We start from the raw sequence: 21,504 nt of genomic DNA, 5'->3' as shown, positions 1-21,504 counted from the left end.
TATAAAAAAGTTTTGATTATTCAAAGAAAACCACATGTGGAAATACACATGTTAGTAGCCTACAATTCCAGACTTATTGGCAAGTGAGCTGGGTTCACATCCCGAAATTTTGATTAATGAATATAAAAAATTAATTTCAGGAAGATGGGTGTTCTGGTCTCATTCTGTTGCTATAAAAAACAAAACATTCTGAACAAAAGTAACTTAGGAGACAACGGGATTTATTTCAGGTTACAGGTCACAGCCCATCACTGAGGGATGGCTGAGTAAGACTCAGAGACTTGAAGCAGAAACCACGGGAACGCTGCTTGCCATCTGACGTACAGGCTCATGCTTACCTAGCTTTCTTCTACAGTCCAGGACCACCTCCCCACGGAATGGTATCGGCCACCCAAGGTGGTCTGTGAGCTGGCCCCTCCTACATCATGTAATGGTCAACATCACACACACACACAAGCATGCACACCCATAAACCAATCTGATCTGGGTTATCCCTCAATAGAGACTGACTTCTCTGACATTCCAGGCTGTGTCAAGTTGGCAATTAAACCTAACTAGAACAAAGAAATGTATTTATTTAGGTCATTAGTTCTCTTGTTAAGCAAACAAGAGAATTACTGTGATAGTGTGGTTGTTATTTATGCTTTCTGGTCCAGCTCCCTTTCTAAAACAAGCTACAGAGAATTTTTCTCTGTCAAGATGGGTCATTGGAATTCTAATCTACTCGCCTTTCCATTCAGGATATAGCGGGTCATAAAGAAATTCAATGCACTACCCAGATCTGATAATAGATGATATATTATGACCCTTTCTACTCCAGAAGGGTCCAGCTTCATAGCCTGGAAGAGAGAAAACTATACAGAGAGGCTTAGAAACATCCAAATATACAGGCCTTGGTGAGTTGCCTGCCTGGAGTACTAGCTATGCTATGATGGAGCATACCTGTGTGACGGTCTCCATTAGAAACAAAGAATAGGATTGGGAAGGCTCTGAGACCAAGAGAAAACTTCCTTCCCACTCCATGGACCTTGCCCTATGCATGCCTAAGCAAGAGGGCATAAATTGCACAAGTGAGCTAGTAAGCAGTGTTTCTTCCTCTGGATTCTGGCCTACTTTGACCCCCTCTATGGTGATCTAAGGCCTGGAAGTGTAAGAAAAATTAACTGCCCCCCCAACTTGCTTTGGGTCAGAGTATTTCAAAAGAAAACTGAAACAGGCCTTCATAGCAGAATAACACATCAAGGTGATTTAAGAAATTCATTTTTCCATAGTTCTGGAAACCAAAAGTCCAAGACTAGGGCTACATCTGACTTGTAGACAGACACTTTCTTGCTGTGACCTTCTGTGTGGGTGCACATCCCTCAGAGATGGTCCCTCCCCTCCTTTCAAGGACACCAGCCATGTTGGACACTCAACCCATCCCTATGCCCTCACTTCACTTTAACTCCTTAAAGGCCTTGTCTTCAAATATCTTTAGTGTTAGGGCTTCAAACAGCTGTGACAAGAGACATTATCAACATTTTATAACAGCTCAGGTGAAAGCAGCTACTGGAACAGCCATGTGAAAATATTGGAAATGGGGAGTATCTCATGCTATTTTTGCATTTGTTTCATAAGGAGATGCCTACCAAGCACATTCTGGAAAGGGCTTCTAAAACAGCCCATAAGTCAACAGGCAATTAGCCAGGTGGCTCATGAAAGTCTCAAAAAATAGCAGGAAGCCTTCACTGAGTTGCTGAAAGGAATGGATTCAAAGGAGTCAGCCCCCTTGGAGAGACAGCTTCTTTCATAAGGATGAACAAGAGCATCCCAGATGTTTCCTCAGGACATCAAACAGAGCTCCAAATCCTGTGGAAAGCATCCCAGGGAACCTTCAACATCTTTACAAGGAAAACACCCTGTTGGTGGCTTTGAAAAATGAAGGCTGAAGCAGCTGCCCCAGCTGTGATATGAAGCTGAAGTGCCAAGAACACTGGATGTTTCAAAGTCAGCCTTGCCTTACACCTGTAAACCTGCCTCTCCAGCTGTGTTCAAACACCTGAGTTGCCCAGTTCACAACATGGTGATTATTTCGCCTTCCACGGGAGCTTCATGAGAACAAAAGGCTGGGGTGTGTGTGAAAAGGATTATTATTATTATTATTATTATTATTATTATTATTATTATTATTATGATGTTGCTATTCTTGTGAAACATTCATTCTATTCAGCAAAGGAATTGCTTTATCCTTGAAAGAAATTTTGTTAGGGGAACTTTATGAAAAAAGATGTTTACATAGCCTTTGAAAGAACTGAACATGTATTCTGAAAAAAAAAAAAATTAAAGGACCAAGTTAGGAACTCAGAGCCATATTTTCCAAGAGTAAGGGGAAAACAGTCATCCTTCTGACTAATTTAAAATTCCACCAGCAGGCTTTGAGCATTAATTATATGTCAGGCAGAATTTATTGTTGTGTACATGTGCTGATGTTAGAGAGTCCCCATTCCTCTTCTGCCATAACTTGGAATTATTTGGAACCCTGGGTCCAATTAAGGTGTGTTGTGCAAGGAATACATGTTAGCTGTGCACAGCCCATCTGGAGCCCTGCATTTCCAGATGGCATCTAGGTATTACTTTCCACCTAGCCTCTTTTTTTCCCCCTCTCCTTCGCCAATGCCACCCACAGCAGGCCAGCTTTTTCCACAGCCTAATAATGCTCCTACTTTCTCAAGTGAGGAAGGGCTGGAGGAGGAGTGGGTGAGATGAATGTTTTACATGAGTAGATTCCACATTTCTACATTCTAGGAATGTTTTGAGTGAGGTAAAAGGGGAGAAAGGCTTCCAAACCTTAAAGCACTTCACTCAGAATTAAATTTAGTCTAACGAGATTTCTTAAAATTTAAAATTGTATGTTACAGGAAGAAAGGAAAATAATTATTTGGGGAGGAGTTGGGGGGAATTTTTCGGTAGTGGAACCAAATGAAACAAGAAACTTGGAAGAAAAAAACGCAGTCTGCGATTGTGCAGCCACGGTGGATTAAGAAGCAGGGAAGCGAAAAGGACAGCTCAAGTGAAAATAGGACATGAAACTGGGAAAAAAAAAAAAAACCTGCTAGATTCCATGTTAGTGTTGGTTTGGTGGTAAGCTCAGCCTTGGCAGGCTATCAGGAGGTACAGCCTCAGAGGAATGTGAAAGGGGTCAGACAACAAGAGTTTGCATCCTCAGCCCACTGACTTTGACCCTCGGCAAATTGTTCAGTGTCTATGGGTCACAGATAGACGGATTCGCGACACTCAGAGCTCATGTTTGAATCGCCCTGGGCAGCGAGGCAAAGGGCTTGGAAAGCACGGCATGTAAAGTGAATGCTCCATAGCTGCAATGAGAATTACAAACACAGTGTCCTAAGGCTGGAATTTGGATTACTGACCCTTACCACCGTTCTATAGGGCCCGGACCCGCTTGCCGGGATGATACAGACAAGTGGAGATCTCCTTGCAGTGAATTTGAACACATAAGCATGGTCTGCAAAGAGCTCTGTGCAATGGTCAAGCACTCTGTGTCCCCATCACCATGTGACTGTGAGCAAATCCTTAATCTCAGCTACCTTAACTAATCAAGGAAGGTGAGGGACAGAGATCTCATGCTTATGTGATACTAATTTCTGGAGGATGTGAGTTGTGATGAGGGTCTGTGTTTGGTTAATGTGAGAAGGACAAAGAATAACCAAGATCCCAAGACACAAGACAGGCCAGAATGGGGTCAAGGCCCCATCTTCTACCTTAAAATAGTCACTGAGGATTTTGAAGCTTGTGTCACTGGATCAAGCCATTTCTTAGGTCTAATTTCTCTATAGACTCACCCAGAAGTGTGCCTTCCCAGGCTCCTAAGTGTTTCCTTTTTTTCTTTTCTTTTGCTTATTTTCAAAACAGGGTTTCTCTGTGTAGCCTTGGATGTCCTGGACTCTCTTTGTAGACCAGTCTGGACTTAAATTCAGAGATATGCCTGCCTCTGCCTCCCAAAATTCTGGGACTACAGGCATGTGGCACTGTGCCTGGATTCTGAGGTGTTTCTTAATTCTAGCAAGTTGATAACGAGGCACCATAAACTCATATTTTCAGTAATGCTTGTTGCCTTTCTCTTCTAGAATGCCATGTGCATTCTATGGAAGTCTTCTATGGAAGTCTTCCTCTTACACTTACTCAGATTTTCAACTGTCTCATACAGTTTTCTTCAGACTGAATGAATTTTGTAGTTTTGAATAAAGCTTTCACTTAAAAAAAAAGTCTTACCTTTGCCCTCACATACCCTCTAAAACCAGAGTAGATTCTAAAATTTCCTAGTAGTTTTTAGAAATCAATTAACTCCCAGCAGTCATTTCCACTTTAACATTTCCTCTTACCTCTAACTTGATACATTCGTACCCTCAGACATTCTACAGCATCAAGTTGGCTTTAGCTTGCATGGAGCCATACAATGGGTAAGAGTTGAGTTAGTGGCTTTGTGACTGACTTCCGATGGCCCTTTGATGACTTTGGGGCCTTCCATACACAGAGGAAAGGTGAGGTGTTTGCAGACTCGAAGTCTGAGCTGGGCTTTCCTACCAAGAATCCATTGTCAACAATGTTGTGGTTACCAGTTATGAGCTCTTGGTGGGGGCTGGGGTATGAGGGAATGGGGATATGTGGGGCACCTCCATAGTGGAAGATCTGGTTTAGGATTCTCCTTTACCTACACATATGTGGTTAAACGCAATTACATTTTATGGCTGCATTTGAAACCTGAGAAAAATGAGAGCCCTGCTGTGTAAAAGAGCTGGGGTATGGACTGCAGCCCATTCCTTTGCTGTCCCTTCTCACCATGAGAACCTGGACTCCCTGTTCTGAATCCCAGGACAAATGACAAGCCATTTACCCTGAGTGTCAGGCTCCTATTCTTGCATGCACTTCGTTCTCTATAAAGGACTCTCTTCATGCCTCCCTCTTCACTAAAGTCTCCAGGGATAAGAGTCATAATGGAGCCACTCCAATCTCCAGGATACTGATGACTCATGGCTTTCAGACAATGCATCTGAGAAAATGCAGAAAGTACCCAGCAGGAGCAATGCTTTGTGAAGCATAGTCATCTATCTATTTCATAAAGAGCCTTGGAGAATTAATCTGCAGTAGATTCCCAAAGGCTGAGACAAGAGATACACCTTCCCACATCCAGTACAAGGAGACATCTTTGTAAGCACCTCCAAGGCAACAAGGAACAACCTAATGATTTGGGTGGTCCTTCATCCAAAGCCATCCATCCCAGTACAACATGCCAGACTCTAGAATCTGCCACTGCAGCAGACTCCTCAGTTTCCCAGGAGAGTGTAGACACCTCTCTCATTGCCCTTCCCCTCTGCTTAAACCTGTTATGTAGACACTGAGCAACCTCACCATTGCTCAGTTGCTTGTATCAGCTGAAAATATTCCCACTGATCACCTCCTTTCAGATGCACTGACATTTGGGTGGACAAAAGAACAGATGGCACATCGGCCTGACTTCTAAATGAATCAAAAAGTATGTTAGTTGTAATAAAATAACAATAAAAATTTTAGCAATGTGAATTACATGTTTAAGTAAGCCAAGACAAATAATTTTAAACACCCTTTGTGAATTTTTATGATCTATGACCAAAAGCTATTTTTATTGCTTAAATTATTTTCCTTTTACTTTGAAGTAGTACACAGAAATTTATCACTCATATAGTTCACTGAATTTTGCTCCTGATAATTTTTTATTTATTTTTTTAGTAATTAGTTTTGCTCTGAATTATCCTCAGTGCAGCCATTGGAGATGTTTAAAAAAATGTTTTCATTGTAAAGGTGATTCAAACAAATATGTGAAAATAAAAGCAAAAAAAATTGAAGAAAACGAAAAGTATGGAAATTCGCATATTCATCAATTGTTTAAATTATTTTTGAGACAAGATCTTACTGTGCAGCCCTGGATATTCTCAAACTCACATGTCGATCAGGCTGGCCTAGAACTCACAGAGATCTGAACAACTTTGCCTCCTGTGTGCTGGCACTAAAGGTGTTTGCCAGCACTCTCAGCCACTAATTCTTACCATAGCAACTCAGGGAGGTGGCCCAAGGCTGCAGAGGCTTGGAGCAGCCAACAGTTCTCAGCTGCAACTTTCTTCACTCCCCCAGGCTTTGAGCCTCCAAAGTGAACTCTGCTGTCCAGAGTCACCTCACCTCAGCCCTCGAGAAACAGCTCCTGGATCTTTTCACTACTCGAAGCAGAATGACAAGAGGATCCCTTGAACCTCAACAGAATGTGTAACATATCTGAATTACATGAGCACACAGTCCTTCCAGTTCCTGGGTCAACACCAGGGCAAACCACGTAGTTGAGCTGACAAAGTCCAGATCAGTATACTCTGCTTAGAAGAAGACACTAAAGGTCATGTGGCAAAGTGGAGGATGAGCAACCTTTTTCAAAAGAAAAAGCATGGTGTTGGAAACATTAATGCCATCCCACCACCCAGGGTGGGCACAGTGGAATGCCCACCTATGAGCAAATAATGATCATCTATAAGTATGATATATGTGTCGGTAGGGTCAGTTGCATCTCTTATAGAACCTCTCATATATTTAAAAGTTCTGAAATATAAATAATCTCCAAAAATTGATTTAACTATATTTTTATGCACTCTCTTTGTGAACAGTTTTCTATTTAAGTAGTTGCAAACTGTTCATATTGGCAAATAGATACTGCCTGATATCAAACAATTGGCGAGCACACATTTGTCTTAACTCATACTGACATGCAACATTAACCCAATGACTATTTGTAAGAAAGCAAATCTGTGTGTTAACAACAGACCAATCCAAAAGCTCTCTAAACTGGAAGGAGTGTTTGTCACATTCCTCAGTGTGAAGTCCTAACTAAATCTCTCAGCCACTTAGGATATAAAACAAAATTAGACACACTATAAAATATTAATATTAACAATTTCTTATTAAATGTTGGATCTCAGCCTTTATCTTTCCCAAGGTTCTAAGTATCCTTGAAGAATTCACATACTAGAACATCCTACTGTTCTCTAACACTAGTTTCCGGATACACACACCTCAGATAACATAAAACAGCAATGAATACAGGAGGAAATGGAAATGGGGTTGAGGACTAGAGTGGCATGAAGTTGCTCGCTGTTGTGGGGACTCTGTCCCTCTCTGTTAATGGACATTGATGCCTCTCTTCATGCACAGTGAGTTCACAGTGGTGAAAATCTCAGCCAGCTGCCACATTGTAGGGTAGACTGTGAGAACTAAAATTAAGAACAGAAAGGCTGAAGAGAATTTTGAGGCAAAGGGGACTGGATGGTGTGATTTCTTGGATTTGCCCTGCTGGTAAACTGATAAGATGTGAACTCTCTCTACTTGGCCTGTGGCTGCAGCAGGTTTGTTTGCCATGTGCCTGGATGCAGCTAGATGCATGAGGAAAATTCAGAACTTCCCTAATATCTAAGGAAAACCTCCATTTCATGCTAGTTAGGCTATGTCACTATTCTGAACATCTGAGTCCAGGGAAAGCCACTTAATTTCGGGACATACCTTCTTGGCAGATGTGCTATCACCCAAGTTATGTTTACTTTATTCTTGCTTCCTGTCTGTAATACTGAACACAGTCAAAATCTTCCCTAGCTGTCTGGGTCTTGTGTGTGTGTGTGTGTGTGTGTGTGTGTGCGTGTGTGTTTATTTTAATGTTGCCAAGGTGTACAGTTCATATAAGGTCATCAAAGTAGCTGGACAAGATGTTATCAAGTTGAGTCACAACTGGATCTTGCAGGCCATAGAGTGAACAGTCTCTGGGATTTTGAGATTCAGCTCAGAGCCTGATCACATTCCCTGCATCTTAAAAGCCGGCTCTTTAAATGAGTCTGATAGATAGTTCTCAGTCTCGGTACCTTCACTTTCTATTTTTAAACATTTCATTTGACAATCATTTTCAAAAAAGGATTACTGTAATGCTCAAGGGACAGTTGCTAACTAATTTCTAGGGGCTTTTTTGGGGGGAGGGGAGTGTTTGCTTGTTTTTTTATAAGCAGAAGCAATGAGTAAAAACCACAGCATGAAGGATTTGCCCATCCTTAGATGGAAGGTCACTGACACACTAGTGAGAGGCACTTCACTCAAAACTGTACAGTACAACTATCTCTGTAGTTGTTGAAAATTAAAGGCCACATTAATTTCCATTACTAGCAAAAGCATCTGTATGGTTGGTCCCTCACAGTCATCTCTAACTCTGCATGATTTTATTTCTGCAAGTGTAAAAACAAACTCTTTACATATAGAGCTTGAGCTCTGCCTCACCAGGAGAGAATGTATTCTTGGCAGGATTTGGGGTTTAAGCTGGCTACGTTCTCCAAGAATAATCACAACGGAAGCCTCTGAGTGTTCTTAGCTCTGATGTGTTTTACATCAGCGTCACATAGTCTCTAAGAAAAACTACCCTGCTTTACTCTATTGTGGACAAGGAATCAAATGGATATTTTCCTTCTTGAATGGGAAAGCAGCAAATATATGGCTTAGAAGAGAAGTAAATTTATTTCTGATAGAATAAAAAAAAACAAAGATATTAAAACACCAATTAACTATCCAGTTCTGGTAGTCCTTATGACATCAACCCTAAAACATACCTTTTCTTTGGTTATTTTAGTAAAAAGCTGTGGGCTTCATTTGTGCAAAGTAATATATTTTATCATATATATATATATATATATATATATATATATATATATATATATATACACATCATCTCCTTGGTTGTGGATTTGTATTCAAAAGCTGGAACAGGTTAAAAACATTTCAGAGCACAATTGACTCAATATTCAAAGTGTAAGGAAATGCTGGCAAATACTGATGTGGGAAATAGAAAAAGCCTACTTCACCGAACCCAAATAAACTAAAAATGACGCACCACCACCATCCTTGGAACACTGCAATAATCTGAAAGGCATTGGTCTACATAAAAGACCTTGAAGTTGTACATGGGTCGGCCTGACCTTGCAGCTTTCTGTTTGTGTACATGGCCACATGTTCTCTTGGAATCTTCAAATGATGCCCTGGTTCATTTATGGTCTGCCAGGCACATTGAAACTCATCATGGAGGTGAGCTTAAAAACTTTTCATCATTCACTCTTCCCTCCATAGTAAGCAGGTTCTCTGTGCAGCCTATGTTTCCTGCCATGCATCCTCAGCTCCTGTGAGTGCTTGCGTGTGCTTGCAAATTTCATGCTCTCTGAGAGTAATTAAAAATTGCTAGTGCACACAAAGCTGTGCTTCCTTTAGGACAATGAAGGAGGTGGCTAAGATGAACGTGCTCTGTGAGGCTTAGAAAAGAAGGAGGCATTCGCTTTTAAGGCCTAATCTGAGATCACCCCATGGGAAAGAGCCAACCCCTGACATTATTAACAATACTCTACTATGTTTGCAGACAGGAACCTAGCACAGCTGTCCTCTGAGAGGATCCACCCAACGGATGCTGAAACTCACAGCCAAACATTGGTTGAAGAGTAGGGAGTCTTGTGGAAAAGTAGGAGGAAGGCTAGAAGAACCTGGAAAGTAGAGGAGCTCCACAAGAAGACCAATACAGCTAACTAACCAGGGCCCAGAGAGCTTGTGGAGACTGAAGCACCAACCAAGAATGGCCCCTAAACAGATGAAGCCAATGAGCAGCTCTGGCTTCATGGGGGTGTCCTAGTAAGGGGAGCAAGGGCTTTCTCTGAGACCATCTCTGTTGCCTCCCTTTTGATTGCTCCCCCTGGCAGCTTCAGCCAGGCTACAGGGAAAGAGGATGCATACAGTCCTGATAGGACTTGATGAGCTGGGGTGGATTAGAAGTGGGAATTCTCCTTTTCTGAGGAATAGGGGAGGATGGAAAAAGAGAAGAGGGAAGGAGGTAGGATTTGGAGTAGAGGAGGAAGGGAACTATGCTCAGATGTAAAGTGAATAAATAAATTAATTTAAAAATAAAATAAAATATGCACATTGTAGAAAAAAACCACATAGTCAACCAACTAATCTAAAAATGTGCAAGAATAGAACATTGACCAGATGAAAGCAAGCATTGCTAGAATCTCTGCAGCATACTATATGTTGGGCAAGGACACAAAACTGAAAATGAAGAATGACAACCTCTGTGTTGGTTTATACTAACTGTCAAGGTGGTGACAGGATCTAGCCTGACCTTGAAGACAAGTTTTGGCCTGGCTGTGTCTTTGAGAGAGTTTGTAGATTGCGTTTATTGAACTCAGCAGACCCACTCTAAATGCAGATGGCATCATTCCATGAGCTCGGGGTCCTGAATTGAATAAAAAGGAGAAAAGCACCAGCATTCTTGGCTTGTGCTTCCTGGGTGTAGATGTGATGTGATCATGTGATCAGCTGTTTTATGCTCCTGCTATGATGAACTGTACCTCAGACTATGGGCTGAAGAAAACCCCCTTTTCCTTCGTGATCGGTCAGATATTTTGCCTCAGCAATGAGAAAGACAGCTAATGCATATCTCTGGGGGTTTTTTTGTTTGTTTGGTTGGTTGGTTGGTAAGTTGGCTGGTTCTGGTTTTCTATTGTTGGTGTTGCTATTGCTATAATACCAAGCATTGTTTTCCCAGTATTCTTTTCCCCTTTTTCTTCTAGCTCCTTAGATACCACTCTCAGAAGAGAAGAAAATTAAAGACTAATTAAAATTATAAGAATAAATCTGAGAGTGGTTGAGTTTCAAAGGATTTTTTTTAATTCTACTCATATTTTAGAGCATAATAGAAAGTAAGGTTTTAGCATATTGTAATTGCTTTCAAGACAACATAAATTGCCAAGTGGCAGACTAAGTAATCAAATTCCTATCACTATTCCATTTCCTTGTGAGTCTCTGCACTCATGCTCTGTGCCTTTCATGAGCTGACTGCCAGGCATGCAAAAGTTGACACGTGGGAAGCAGCGAGATACAGAGGGGCTCTGTGCTCCGGGGTGCTAGACATCTGATTATGTCAGCACTCTTCATTCTGCACGATTCTGCACAGTGAGGCTCGTTATTTTATACAGAGAGAAAGAATGCTCACGGGCTTGAGACATGCTCAACAGTTATGAGCACTTGGAACTCTAGCAAAGAACAGGAATCAAGTTTCTAGCTTCTACCTTGGAAGAATCACAATCACTTATTATCTCCAGTTCTACAGGATCTGATACCCTCTTCTGGAATTCAAGAGCAGCTACATACATATGAATACACACACACACACACACACACACACACACACACCCCTTCAAAATAAAATACCTTTAAAAAAATAAACACAAAAAGAATGTTCCAGTTTAAGTGGCTTATATGGTGTAGAGCTAAGAATTGAAGCCAGAAATGTCTGGAAACAAACAAAACCATCTCATGCCTGTACAATGTCTTCCTTCAGATTATCAGGGGACATGCTAAGGGTAGGGTGGGATCATCACATAGGCATACGATGGATTTGGGTAGGTAATTTGACAAAAAAAGTTGGGCTTCATAGTTAAGTTACAATACAGCATCATCCCTTATTAAGAAGTGATTCTAAATCCTTGCCCAATTTTTAGTCTGAGATTTCCTGTCTTATGTGTTTGTTATAGAATTAAGGAGAGTGAAAGAAAAGAAAGTACACCGGGAACTGAAATGAGAAAGGGCAGAGTTTTTATTGATTCTTCTCTCTTGGAGGCTCATTAGCTATCAGATGAAATCTGAGGCCTGCCAACAAATAAAGAGCATTCTCCTCATTGTAAGCTGCTAAACTGCCCCCAGCCACCACATACAGATATACAGATTAGTCTGAAAATGTACTTATTGCTCCTGCTGGAGGTGGCTTAAAAAAAAAGAAAAGAAAAGAAAACACGTTTGTTAGATACAAGGATGCTTTTTGTTTTCCTCCAGGCTGCTGCAGGCTGCACAAGGTGAAGCCTGCTTTAAACGCTGGTACCAGGAACTATTGGCTGCTCTCCAGTTCTGCGCAGGAGAAGCCCTGAATGATGAGTTTTCCAAGGAGCAGAAACTTGTCAAACTTTTGGGTGATATTGGAGAGAAAGTCAAGTCTGCCAGTGACCCTCAGAGACAGGTTGGTGAAGATATCAATCTTTAGCAAAATGCTAATTGTCTGCCTTTGAGTCAACTGTTTCTGATTCATAACTTAGAAAACAAACTCCTCAAATACACTTAGTTAAAAAACTTTTAAATTACTTTTCTTAAAGTTAAAAATATTTTCAGTCACCAGAGCATAAAAGACATTGGTATGTAAGTAGCCATGTTTGACACAGGCTTGTTATGGCAAGAAGACACAAACTTGAACGAAGCTTCAGGAACATCCAGATGAAACCCTATTTCTTTAAATTGTATTTTACTTTAGTTGTGTATATGTGAATATGTCGACTTGTGAGTATGTGCACTATGTGACTGCGGTTACAGGCAGCTGTGAGTTGCCTGACTTAGGCTCTGGCAACAGAGCTCAAATCCTCCGGAAGATCAGCAAACACTCTTAGCTTTTTTTTTTCCTTTATTATTATTATTATTATTATTAATTACACTTTATTCATTTTGTATCCCCCCATAAGCCCCTCCCTCCTCCCCTCCCGATCCCACCCTCCCTCCCCTTTCTGCATGCATGCTCCTCCCCACGTCCACTGATAGGGGAGATCCTCCTCTCCTTCCTTCTGCTCTTAGTCTATCAGATCACATCAGGAATGGCTGCATTGTCCTCTACTGTGGCCTGGTAAGGCTGCTCCCCCCTCAGGGGGAGGTGATTAAAGAGCAGGCCAATCAGATTATGTCAGAGGCAGTCCCTCTTCCCATTACTAGGTAACCCACTTGGACACTAAACTGCCATGGGCTACATCTGTGCAGGGGTTCTAGGTTATTTCCATGAATAGTCCTTGGTTGGAGTATGAGTCTTTGGGAAGTTCCCTGTGTTCAAATTTTCTTGTTCTGTTGCTCTCGTTGTGTGGGAAATAGCAAGAGCTGGAGAGGACAGGAACTCCACTCTTAGCTTTTAAGTGCCTCTGTGTGATCTCTCCAGACCTCTGAGGTCACAAGCTGAACACAGTGACAAAATCAGGCTTATGGGAGAAGATCACCATCTAGCTCTATATCGGCCTAAAAACACTTTTGATACCAAATAAAATTAATTAGATAAACATCAACAGTACTATGGGTGGTCGTATTTTTATATTAAGTTATATGTATAATCACTAAAATATTCTCACTGGCATAACTGTATTTATTATTCTTTTTCTTGACTTAAATGAAGCACATTGGATCTTTTTAACCATCTGCATCATTAGCTCTCTTCATTGATAGAGGCCATTAAGGAAGTTGTTTTAAGTTCGATGTTGCGTGCACAGGAGGATGGTGGACACCCACCCTTCATAAAGAACATTATTCAATAGCAGTTAAGTACTTAACCCCCAACAAGAAGTTAAGGATATAGATATAACTAAAACATGATCTTGTCTTCAAGGAAATTCATAGCTTCTTTGCATTGTCTAAAAACAACAAGAATGTTCAAGACTATGTGACAATAGCAATAAACAAAATACCTTAAGTTTGTTTCCCAAACTAGGATTTTTCCGCTAGAAAAAAGGGTCATTACTGCCTTTGATAAGAATGCCCAAGGCTCTACTACTTCACCTATGTAGCAGGTGGGGGAACTAAAATGGGTAAATATGAAATGCATTTTTTTCTTTTTCTTTATTTAGTTTTTAAAAATTCATCTTACATCCTTGCTGTAGCCCTATCCCTCCTCCTCTCCCAGGACCACCCTCCTTTCCTTCTCCCTCCCTGGAATGCTTTTTTTAATAGAAAACATGTGACTACTCCAAGGTTACTTCAGACTTATCACAGGTAACACCTTTTAAGACCTTTGATTTCTCAATATTATTTAAAGGCTTTCAATTATTTTCTAATGTTAGATCAAAACTTTTTTGAAATTAAATAAATTGGTAGAACCTCCCAGCAAAGTAGATTTAGGTGTTTTGTTTGTTTGTTTGTTTTGTTTTGTTTTCTCATCTGCTGCCCACCATAGATAAATAATCCCAGGACTTTTTGATAGCTTATATCAAGTCCCAGAGTGATACTGGTTTTACTAAAACTTTTGTGGTGAGTGGCATTGCTGAAAAATAAAACAAGAGGTAAGAGCGGCAATGGGTAACTCTTAAAAAAATTTACATTTGTATTGTGTGTCAGTATTTTTATTGTTGAGAATTCCATACATGCATATAATCAAATCCATCCCTATTCTGTTCCCTCAAATCCTCCCGAATCCTCCCTACCATTCTTCCTCCCACCCTTATCCATTATTATTTTTTTAAATCACTGAGTCCCTTAGTGCTTCATATGTGAGTGGGTTAAAGGGCATCTTCCAGAGCATGGGCAACCTACCACCTCAGAGGAAACTGACTGTGTCTCCCTCAACATCCACCAATTGCCAATAGCTCTTCAGCTAGTGGTCGGCCTTGTGAGCCTCTCCCCCATCCATGCTAGGATTTTGATTGGCTTGATCTTCTGCAGGTCTTATACTGTGGCCACAGCCACTGTGATTATGTGACTATGTTCACATGCACCATAACCCTGTCATGTCTACAAAACACGTCTTTACATCAATCAGCAGCTGTCTCTCGCTCTTATAAGCCTTCTGCCCTCTTCTATGGTGATCCCTGAACAGTGCTCTTGTGAACGCTACTTTGTTAGTTTGGGGTGTATGTATCTATCAGATAGTGCACACATACTTCGGGGTGGGAGTTGAAGTCAGAGTACAGCTCTCTGGACTTGCTTCTCTTCTTCCACTCTGGGATCTGGGTCCCAAATTCGGGTTGTCAGGCTTGCAAGGCTAGCACTTCTATCTGCTCAGCCATCTTCCATCTTCCATCCTGATAGCTGTTTTAAAAGACAATATTTTATTTTCTATTTAAATAAAAAGCACTAAACTAAATCTAACTGCAGAAAAATAGTAAAGAGGTTTTGCTTGATGGGAGTGTAATCAGACACTCAGATACACTGAAATTCCTCCTTAGCTCCCCTAAAACTCAAGAGAAATTAAGTAAAAATTTACAATTTGGCCAAACAAGAGAGAGTGTCACTGTTAGCATCTCTCATTTCCCTGTAACAATGTTACAATTTTACAGAAAACATGCAACAAAAGGAAAAAAAAACAAAAACACCATGCCTAATTTACTTGTGAGATAACTGGTCAGAGCTGTTGGCAACCTCTTTCTGTATGTGAGCACTGTGAAATTCCTGAGGGAATTTGAATTCTGTGGGTCCATTGACTTAGGGTCCCTCTTTCAGGAACATGGATTCCCCTCCATGATATTTATCAGGCAAACCCACTTATATATAATGAAAGAAGGTGAGATCCAAAAATATGTCTGGGTAGAATTTTCCCTTCTAGATCCTAGAAGAAGCAGATTTTGTCACTTTATACAAACCAAGAGTAAGAGAGTTAAACATTATTAACCAGATTAAATTTCATCTTTATCATTTGTGCAAAGAACTTTCAAGCCTGGGGTGAAAAAGAGCTTAGAAATGTACTCACTGAGTGACTGTTTATTCACATTAATTATTGTTCCTGACAGCACGGTGTGATTAACGTTTTGCCATTGTCTTACTAATGTAAGTAAATATTTTTACATAATGTGTTGACTATTTCTTTTAAAACTTGATAGCTATAAATGAAGATTTGGGGGAGATTATTTGAAAATGATTAAGTTAATAATTACTTAACACGAGGGTTTGAAATTAATGGACCACATTCAAATCCAGCCTACCCCGATTCTTGTCAGCAGCACAATGCTTGTTTGACATTTGCTTCTAGTTGAACCTCAAGTAGATGAGAAGGGACAGGACCTCTTTGGCTGGGTGTTTTCAGCATCACTCATTATGGTCCCTTGTCTGCTGCTCCATCATACATCATTTACCAGCTGCTTAATATCAGTATCAACCACAGCACCCACGCCAGAACTGGAGAGTTCATTTCATCAATACAAGGAAGGTGTAACTCAAAGAGTTGAGTTCTTTACAATTTCTTAAACATTGTTTTTCTGATTTTATTTTCTTGCAGGATGTACTAAAGAAAGAGATTGGCAGTCTACAAGAATTCCTTAAAGATATAGAGACTTGTCTTCTTCCTCTGAATCCAGCCTTATGCATAAAAGGAATTGATCTGGACGTGAGTCAAATTATTTAGTAAATAAATGAGCTATTTCTTTTTTTATTCTTTAGTTCATAAAATATTTTTACATGGAGTAAATAATTAAAAAATGGGCATTGCAACTACTTTAAGGGAAATAATTTAATCCTATCCACACTGGGTGTTATGTTCGATTCATTGTGATGACTTGGGAAAACATTGATCCTGTAGTATAATTTGTTGATTTAAAAACAAGTTATCCATTTATTGAAAAGTGAAAGAGAGCAAAGGTATTTCTCACAATGAATAGATTTGTCTTACTATTCGGGGTGGTTTAGTTGGGAACTTCATCCACGAAACTTTTCCATATTCCCCTGAGTTATTTAGGGATGGACCAGCTGGCAGAGCTGATTATAATTTCACGCCTATTTATACTACATGCATAACATGTATATACATTAATATCTTTAGCTATCTATGTCCATTTTGATTCAATTTAATATGCACTAGTGTCTATATATCAGTATGTTATAAGTTTTGTGATTTTACCCATGCCTGTATAACCTTTCCTAGTAATTTTCAGACTCATGACTTCCTTAACATTCTATTCCTAATCCTCTGTCACATGGTACCTCCTCAATCAGCTTTCTCTGACTCAGAATCTTTTTTCTCCTTTGTTCCCACCAAGCTTTATTATTCTTCTTCTCAAAAATGCTAGAGGAGAAAGACACTAATAGGGAAAATGATTGATGAGTGAGATTTAAAAGTGAAGAGGTTAAGCTATCAAGCATTGAGCAGTAAATGATACTTAAGTCATAAGACAACAAGCCCAACGGTTAGGAGAAAATAAGTCCACTACCAGCACAAATGGAAAAAGCTTGCTAAAGACTTGACATTTCTGTGACTTTGTCACTGTCAAGACCTCTTACAAACTTTCCTGACATGCCTCACAAACATGTTTGGGGGAAAATAACAAGACATTAAATCCTATAAATTGACATTTATCCATATGGGCTAAATTTGAAACATTACTAATGCTTTAAAAATTGTGTGAATTTTCAAGTGTTAGATGTATTTATTGACTAATATACAGCTAGAAGCTATGGATCTTAGAAATGTTTAAGGTAGAAAGAAAAACAGGACTTATTGCAGTTCTTGGTTTTTGTTTCTTCTTTTTTGAGTGTGTGTCTGTGTGTGTACACGCACACAAGCAAGTGTGTATTTAAGAATGGCTTAATTTTGGCAACTAAAGTTACAGGCACATTTTGATTTAGTCATGTTTCTGTAAGTTCTGTTTGTGCTGAGGATTGGTCCTTAGGCAGCCAGGATGTGCTAGCTGGGCCAGCAGTCAACAATGTGGAACGTGTTATCGCTTATCCTGCTGCGAAGGCTACACTCCCTCCTTACGCTGTCCAAGTACTGTCCAAGTACATCCATCTCCTGGACCTATTTTCTGTGACTGTCTGGAACAGAGCTGAGCATCTGGCGTACAGCAATGGACAAGGCTGCCATAACCATATGGCATTGTCATGTGGCAAATGTTAATCTGTCTCCCAATCCTACTGTGCAGAAACCTCACAGCTGAAATGAATATAGGAAAACTCTCCATTCCAACATGGACACTTACAGAGCATCTGAGAGCCTACACTGTGGAAAAGCCATGTGCAAGCAATGAGTGTGGTAGGGCCTTACGTTAGAGGAAACGTCTTAAAAATCAGCAGAACCTCAATGATGGAAGACAAATACATACATGAAGGCAATTCGGACCAAACCTTCATTTAGAACTCTTAATTGCTGGCTGCAGAAAATCCTTGTGAATGCAATGTAACAAGGCATTCTGTCTCTTTCTGTGTTGCACATTATCACATAAAACAAAACTGCTCTCTAAATGTCTAGTCAAGTAAACATGCAGTCAAAACTCACACCTCATTATACGACAAAAAAATTCACACTGGTGAGGAACTTTATAAATGTAGCGACTATGAGGTCTTCTGCTGCAGTGCCAGGCTCATTGTTTGTCAGAACCTATTCTGAGGAGAAACCTCACAAATGATCCAAGGAAGCTGTTTGGTGTGTGGGGCCACTAATTCAATAAATGTGGGAGAGTCTTCGGTCTGTGTTCTGTCAGTGGAAGAAAAACTCAGCCTGACCCAATTTATTGTATAAAGCATAGCTTTCAAAGGCAGAGAACAAGAGTCTCAGGCTTGTGTTGTTTTCTCTTTACAAGAAAATCTTCAACCATGCCCCCCTCAGGGACATGTAGAATTAATTGTAGAATTCCTTATTTCTCTTTGAATTGCTGAGGTATGAGCAGGTGGGAAAGTTGGGAATCACTCAGTGCAGTCTGTGTGTCTCTGTGGATGGAAAAACAAGGATCAGACAAAGATTTCTTATTTATTTTTCCAATTATCTTTATGCCTATGTCAATCAGCTCTGCTTTTCACAGTCAGAGGTCATACATTTCTTTTCTCTCTCTTTCACCTTTTATCTTGCTTCCTTCCTTCTAGTTTTCCATTTTACCAAGCATAAAACCATCCACAAGACTTTGGTTCAGTCTTCCCTTCCCCTTGGATCTGACATTTGTCGTCCACCTTTTAAACTTCTCCTGTAAGTTGTGTTTTATGGTTTGCCTTTCCCCACCCAGAAAAGCCCTTCCTCTGCCTATTTTCAAATCTGCATGTCTCTCATAATCTTCAAGATCTAGTTCACCTTCAAATGACTTTATTCTTCAGATGCTTATTCATTCAACTGTGATAAATTTCTTTGTGAACTTTCCATTTAATGCATATGTATATACTTTCATGCCAATTTTCATTGACATTTTAACTAAATACAGTGATTCTTTCTGTTAGCATCCAGATAGTGGTTTGCATACAGTAGCTGTTCATAATAGAATATTTTGACATGACTTTCAGTAAATATACTGTATGTGAAAACAAGAAATGAAAATTTGAAAGCATAATAGATCCAAGAAAAATAAGAAGAGTGTCTAAGGCATTTTTTCAGCCACTTTTTGACTTTTTCTATTCTTTTGACCTGGCATCTTTCAAAGCAGGCCCCACAAACTGAATTCATAACTTGAAAGCCATTTATCCAGACTCATTTCTTTCTAATATAAGATTTCTTAATTTTATACGATGTATAAGATCATAAGATTCACTACTTACTTCTATAGCATACTGATATATTATTTGATTATATATTATATTATATATCATTATCAATTATAATAATATATATTATATATTTTAATTGACTCTATAGCATGATAAGGTCACATAATTCATTAAGGATCATATGTTTTTGTTTTGTTTTGTTTTGTTTTTTACAGCAGAAACTCATGCTTCTCATGCAGCCTCACCTTTAAAACTATAAAACTCAAGTTTATTGAGCAAGCAATGTTTTGCATTTGGTTAGAGACTAGATTAGATTTATGTTGACAACTAAGTTAAGAACAGACCCCTTTCTTCTCGGTTTATACTGATTTCAGATGACAAATACGTATATTCAAACTGATCCTTCAATATATATTGATGTCTTATTTTACTGACTTGCTCGATTGAATGGACCAAATCCCTTTCTTTTCTTTGGTATTGACTTAACTTTACCACTCTAAGCACAGGAAGCCTTTCAACCTTCCAACAAGTTAGGAAAATAAACACACAGGAAAGTTGCATGGAAGCAGTTGACATTGAAACACTAAAAATATAAATGGGAAATGTGACGAAAAAAGGAAGCTATGCTGTGTTACTCTCTACAAAGAAAACATTCATGAACAACAACAAAAAAAGTATTAATTCTTCCACGTACCCTTTTTTTCTGTCAAGTTCAGCAGAACCCGTCTCATACTCATTAGCCTGTGTCTTTTACCAGAATGCATGCAATAAGATTTTTTATTCTATACTTTTCAGTGTAGTAAAAACACATTAAGTACTAATTTTAAAAATCTTATTGATAATAAAATTCAGGAATAAGATTAGAATTTTGCTCTCTCTTAACTGTGGGTCCGTGTTTTTTTTTTTATGTGAGAAAAAAACAACCAAAAAACCTGAAATAAAATAATATTAACTTTCATCTGTTAGCTAACTATTATAAACATAATATCTATATGTCTCATAGCTTATTGTAAGCATAAATATATCATATCATTTATAGACTAATATGGATATATTAGTTACTTTTATGTTGAGGTAAAACATCACAAGCAGCGTAGGGGAGAAAGGATTTATTCTGGCTCACAGGTCCAAAGGGCTACAGTCCATCATGACAGGAAAAGCATGGTAACCGGCAGCAGAAGTGGAAAGCTGCCTAATCACATTCCTAGCCACAGGCATGGGAAGAAGAGAGAGAAAGCTGGGCATGGGGCTCAGTTTTCCTCAATCAGTGTTCCACCTCCTGAGGATTCTGTAACCTCCCCAAACACCATCGGCAGCCACCTGTAGGTCAAGTATGCAAACATGGGAGCTTATGGAGGACATTTCTCATTCAAAACACCATACCTATACCACACAGAAGATGTCCTACACTGATGAGAGTGAGATGGTGCATGACTTCACAGTGCTTCTCAGAAGGGACTGCAGTTTAAAGCTGGAGAATTAGTTCTGAAATGTTCCATTTGATAGTTTGCCACCATTTGATGGTTGACTTGGGTACCTAAAACTGCAGAGCAAGATGTGAAGAAAGGAACATGGAGACAAGCACTTGAGATTGGGACACTAGTGTTAGTTTCTTCATTTTTGACAAATACAGTTGTTTGTCCAAGTATAAAAATCTATTTGTTCTGTTTACTCATCTCACAAATTCTGCAGGGAGCTGTGATTTTCAGAAAGGTATTGTTTTTGCCTTATTTTGCTCACCCTTCTTCTCTTGTCCTCCTATAGGCATGTTCATATTTCAAATCTAATGCTTTGCCATTGAAGATTACTTTCATCAGTGCTAATCCAATGGGCAAAAATATCAGTGTTATTTTTAAGGTACAGTAACTCTCCTGAATCCCAAAATTGATTCCATAAGCAGAACTATTGATTTATTGCTCACGAAAAGAAATGATTGCAGTTATTTTCCCCTGGCAAAAACGCAGAAGTTTCCCAATTATTTTAGAGTCTGTCTCTCTACAGAATTATAGTGTATGCCAAGCTGATTGGAAATAAATCAAGTGTTACTGGCTAAATTCCAGGTATCCTTCAGTTCAAATCTTGAACTAAGTTTGAATAAATGAAAGCATAAGATCACTTTTGAATGACGGAGAAAGTGACATGGGTGATAGGTTTCTAGAAGCAGCATTTTCTTTGGGCATATATATGTGTGTGTGTGTGTGTGTGTGTGTGTGTGTGTGTGTGTGT

The 21,504-nt window shown here is 39.5% G+C and overlaps 1 protein-coding gene across 5 annotated transcripts in view; it reads left to right on the top strand.

Moving 5' to 3' along the window:
* Positions 1-21,504, top strand: part of Pik3c2g (phosphatidylinositol-4-phosphate 3-kinase catalytic subunit type 2 gamma) — a 327,855-nt gene that overhangs the window by 198,647 nt on the left and 107,704 nt on the right. For all 5 annotated transcript variants that reach the window (XM_055610362.1, XM_055610384.1, XM_055610373.1 and 2 more), the window contains 3 exons: positions 11,920-12,100; positions 16,094-16,201; positions 21,043-21,135. In XM_055610362.1, coding sequence (XP_055466337.1) covers positions 11,920-12,100; positions 16,094-16,201; positions 21,043-21,135 — 382 coding nt within the window. The remainder of the gene's footprint in view (positions 1-11,919; positions 12,101-16,093; positions 16,202-21,042; positions 21,136-21,504) is intronic.

This window comes from Psammomys obesus, unplaced genomic scaffold (genome assembly GCF_907164565.1).
Source record: "Psammomys obesus unplaced genomic scaffold, mPsaObe1.curated_primary_1811, whole genome shotgun sequence".
In the NCBI taxonomy this organism is placed as follows: Eukaryota; Metazoa; Chordata; class Mammalia; order Rodentia; family Muridae; genus Psammomys; species Psammomys obesus.
Note: the sequence above shows the minus strand (reverse complement) of the source record. Positions and strands in the feature narration are given on the sequence as shown.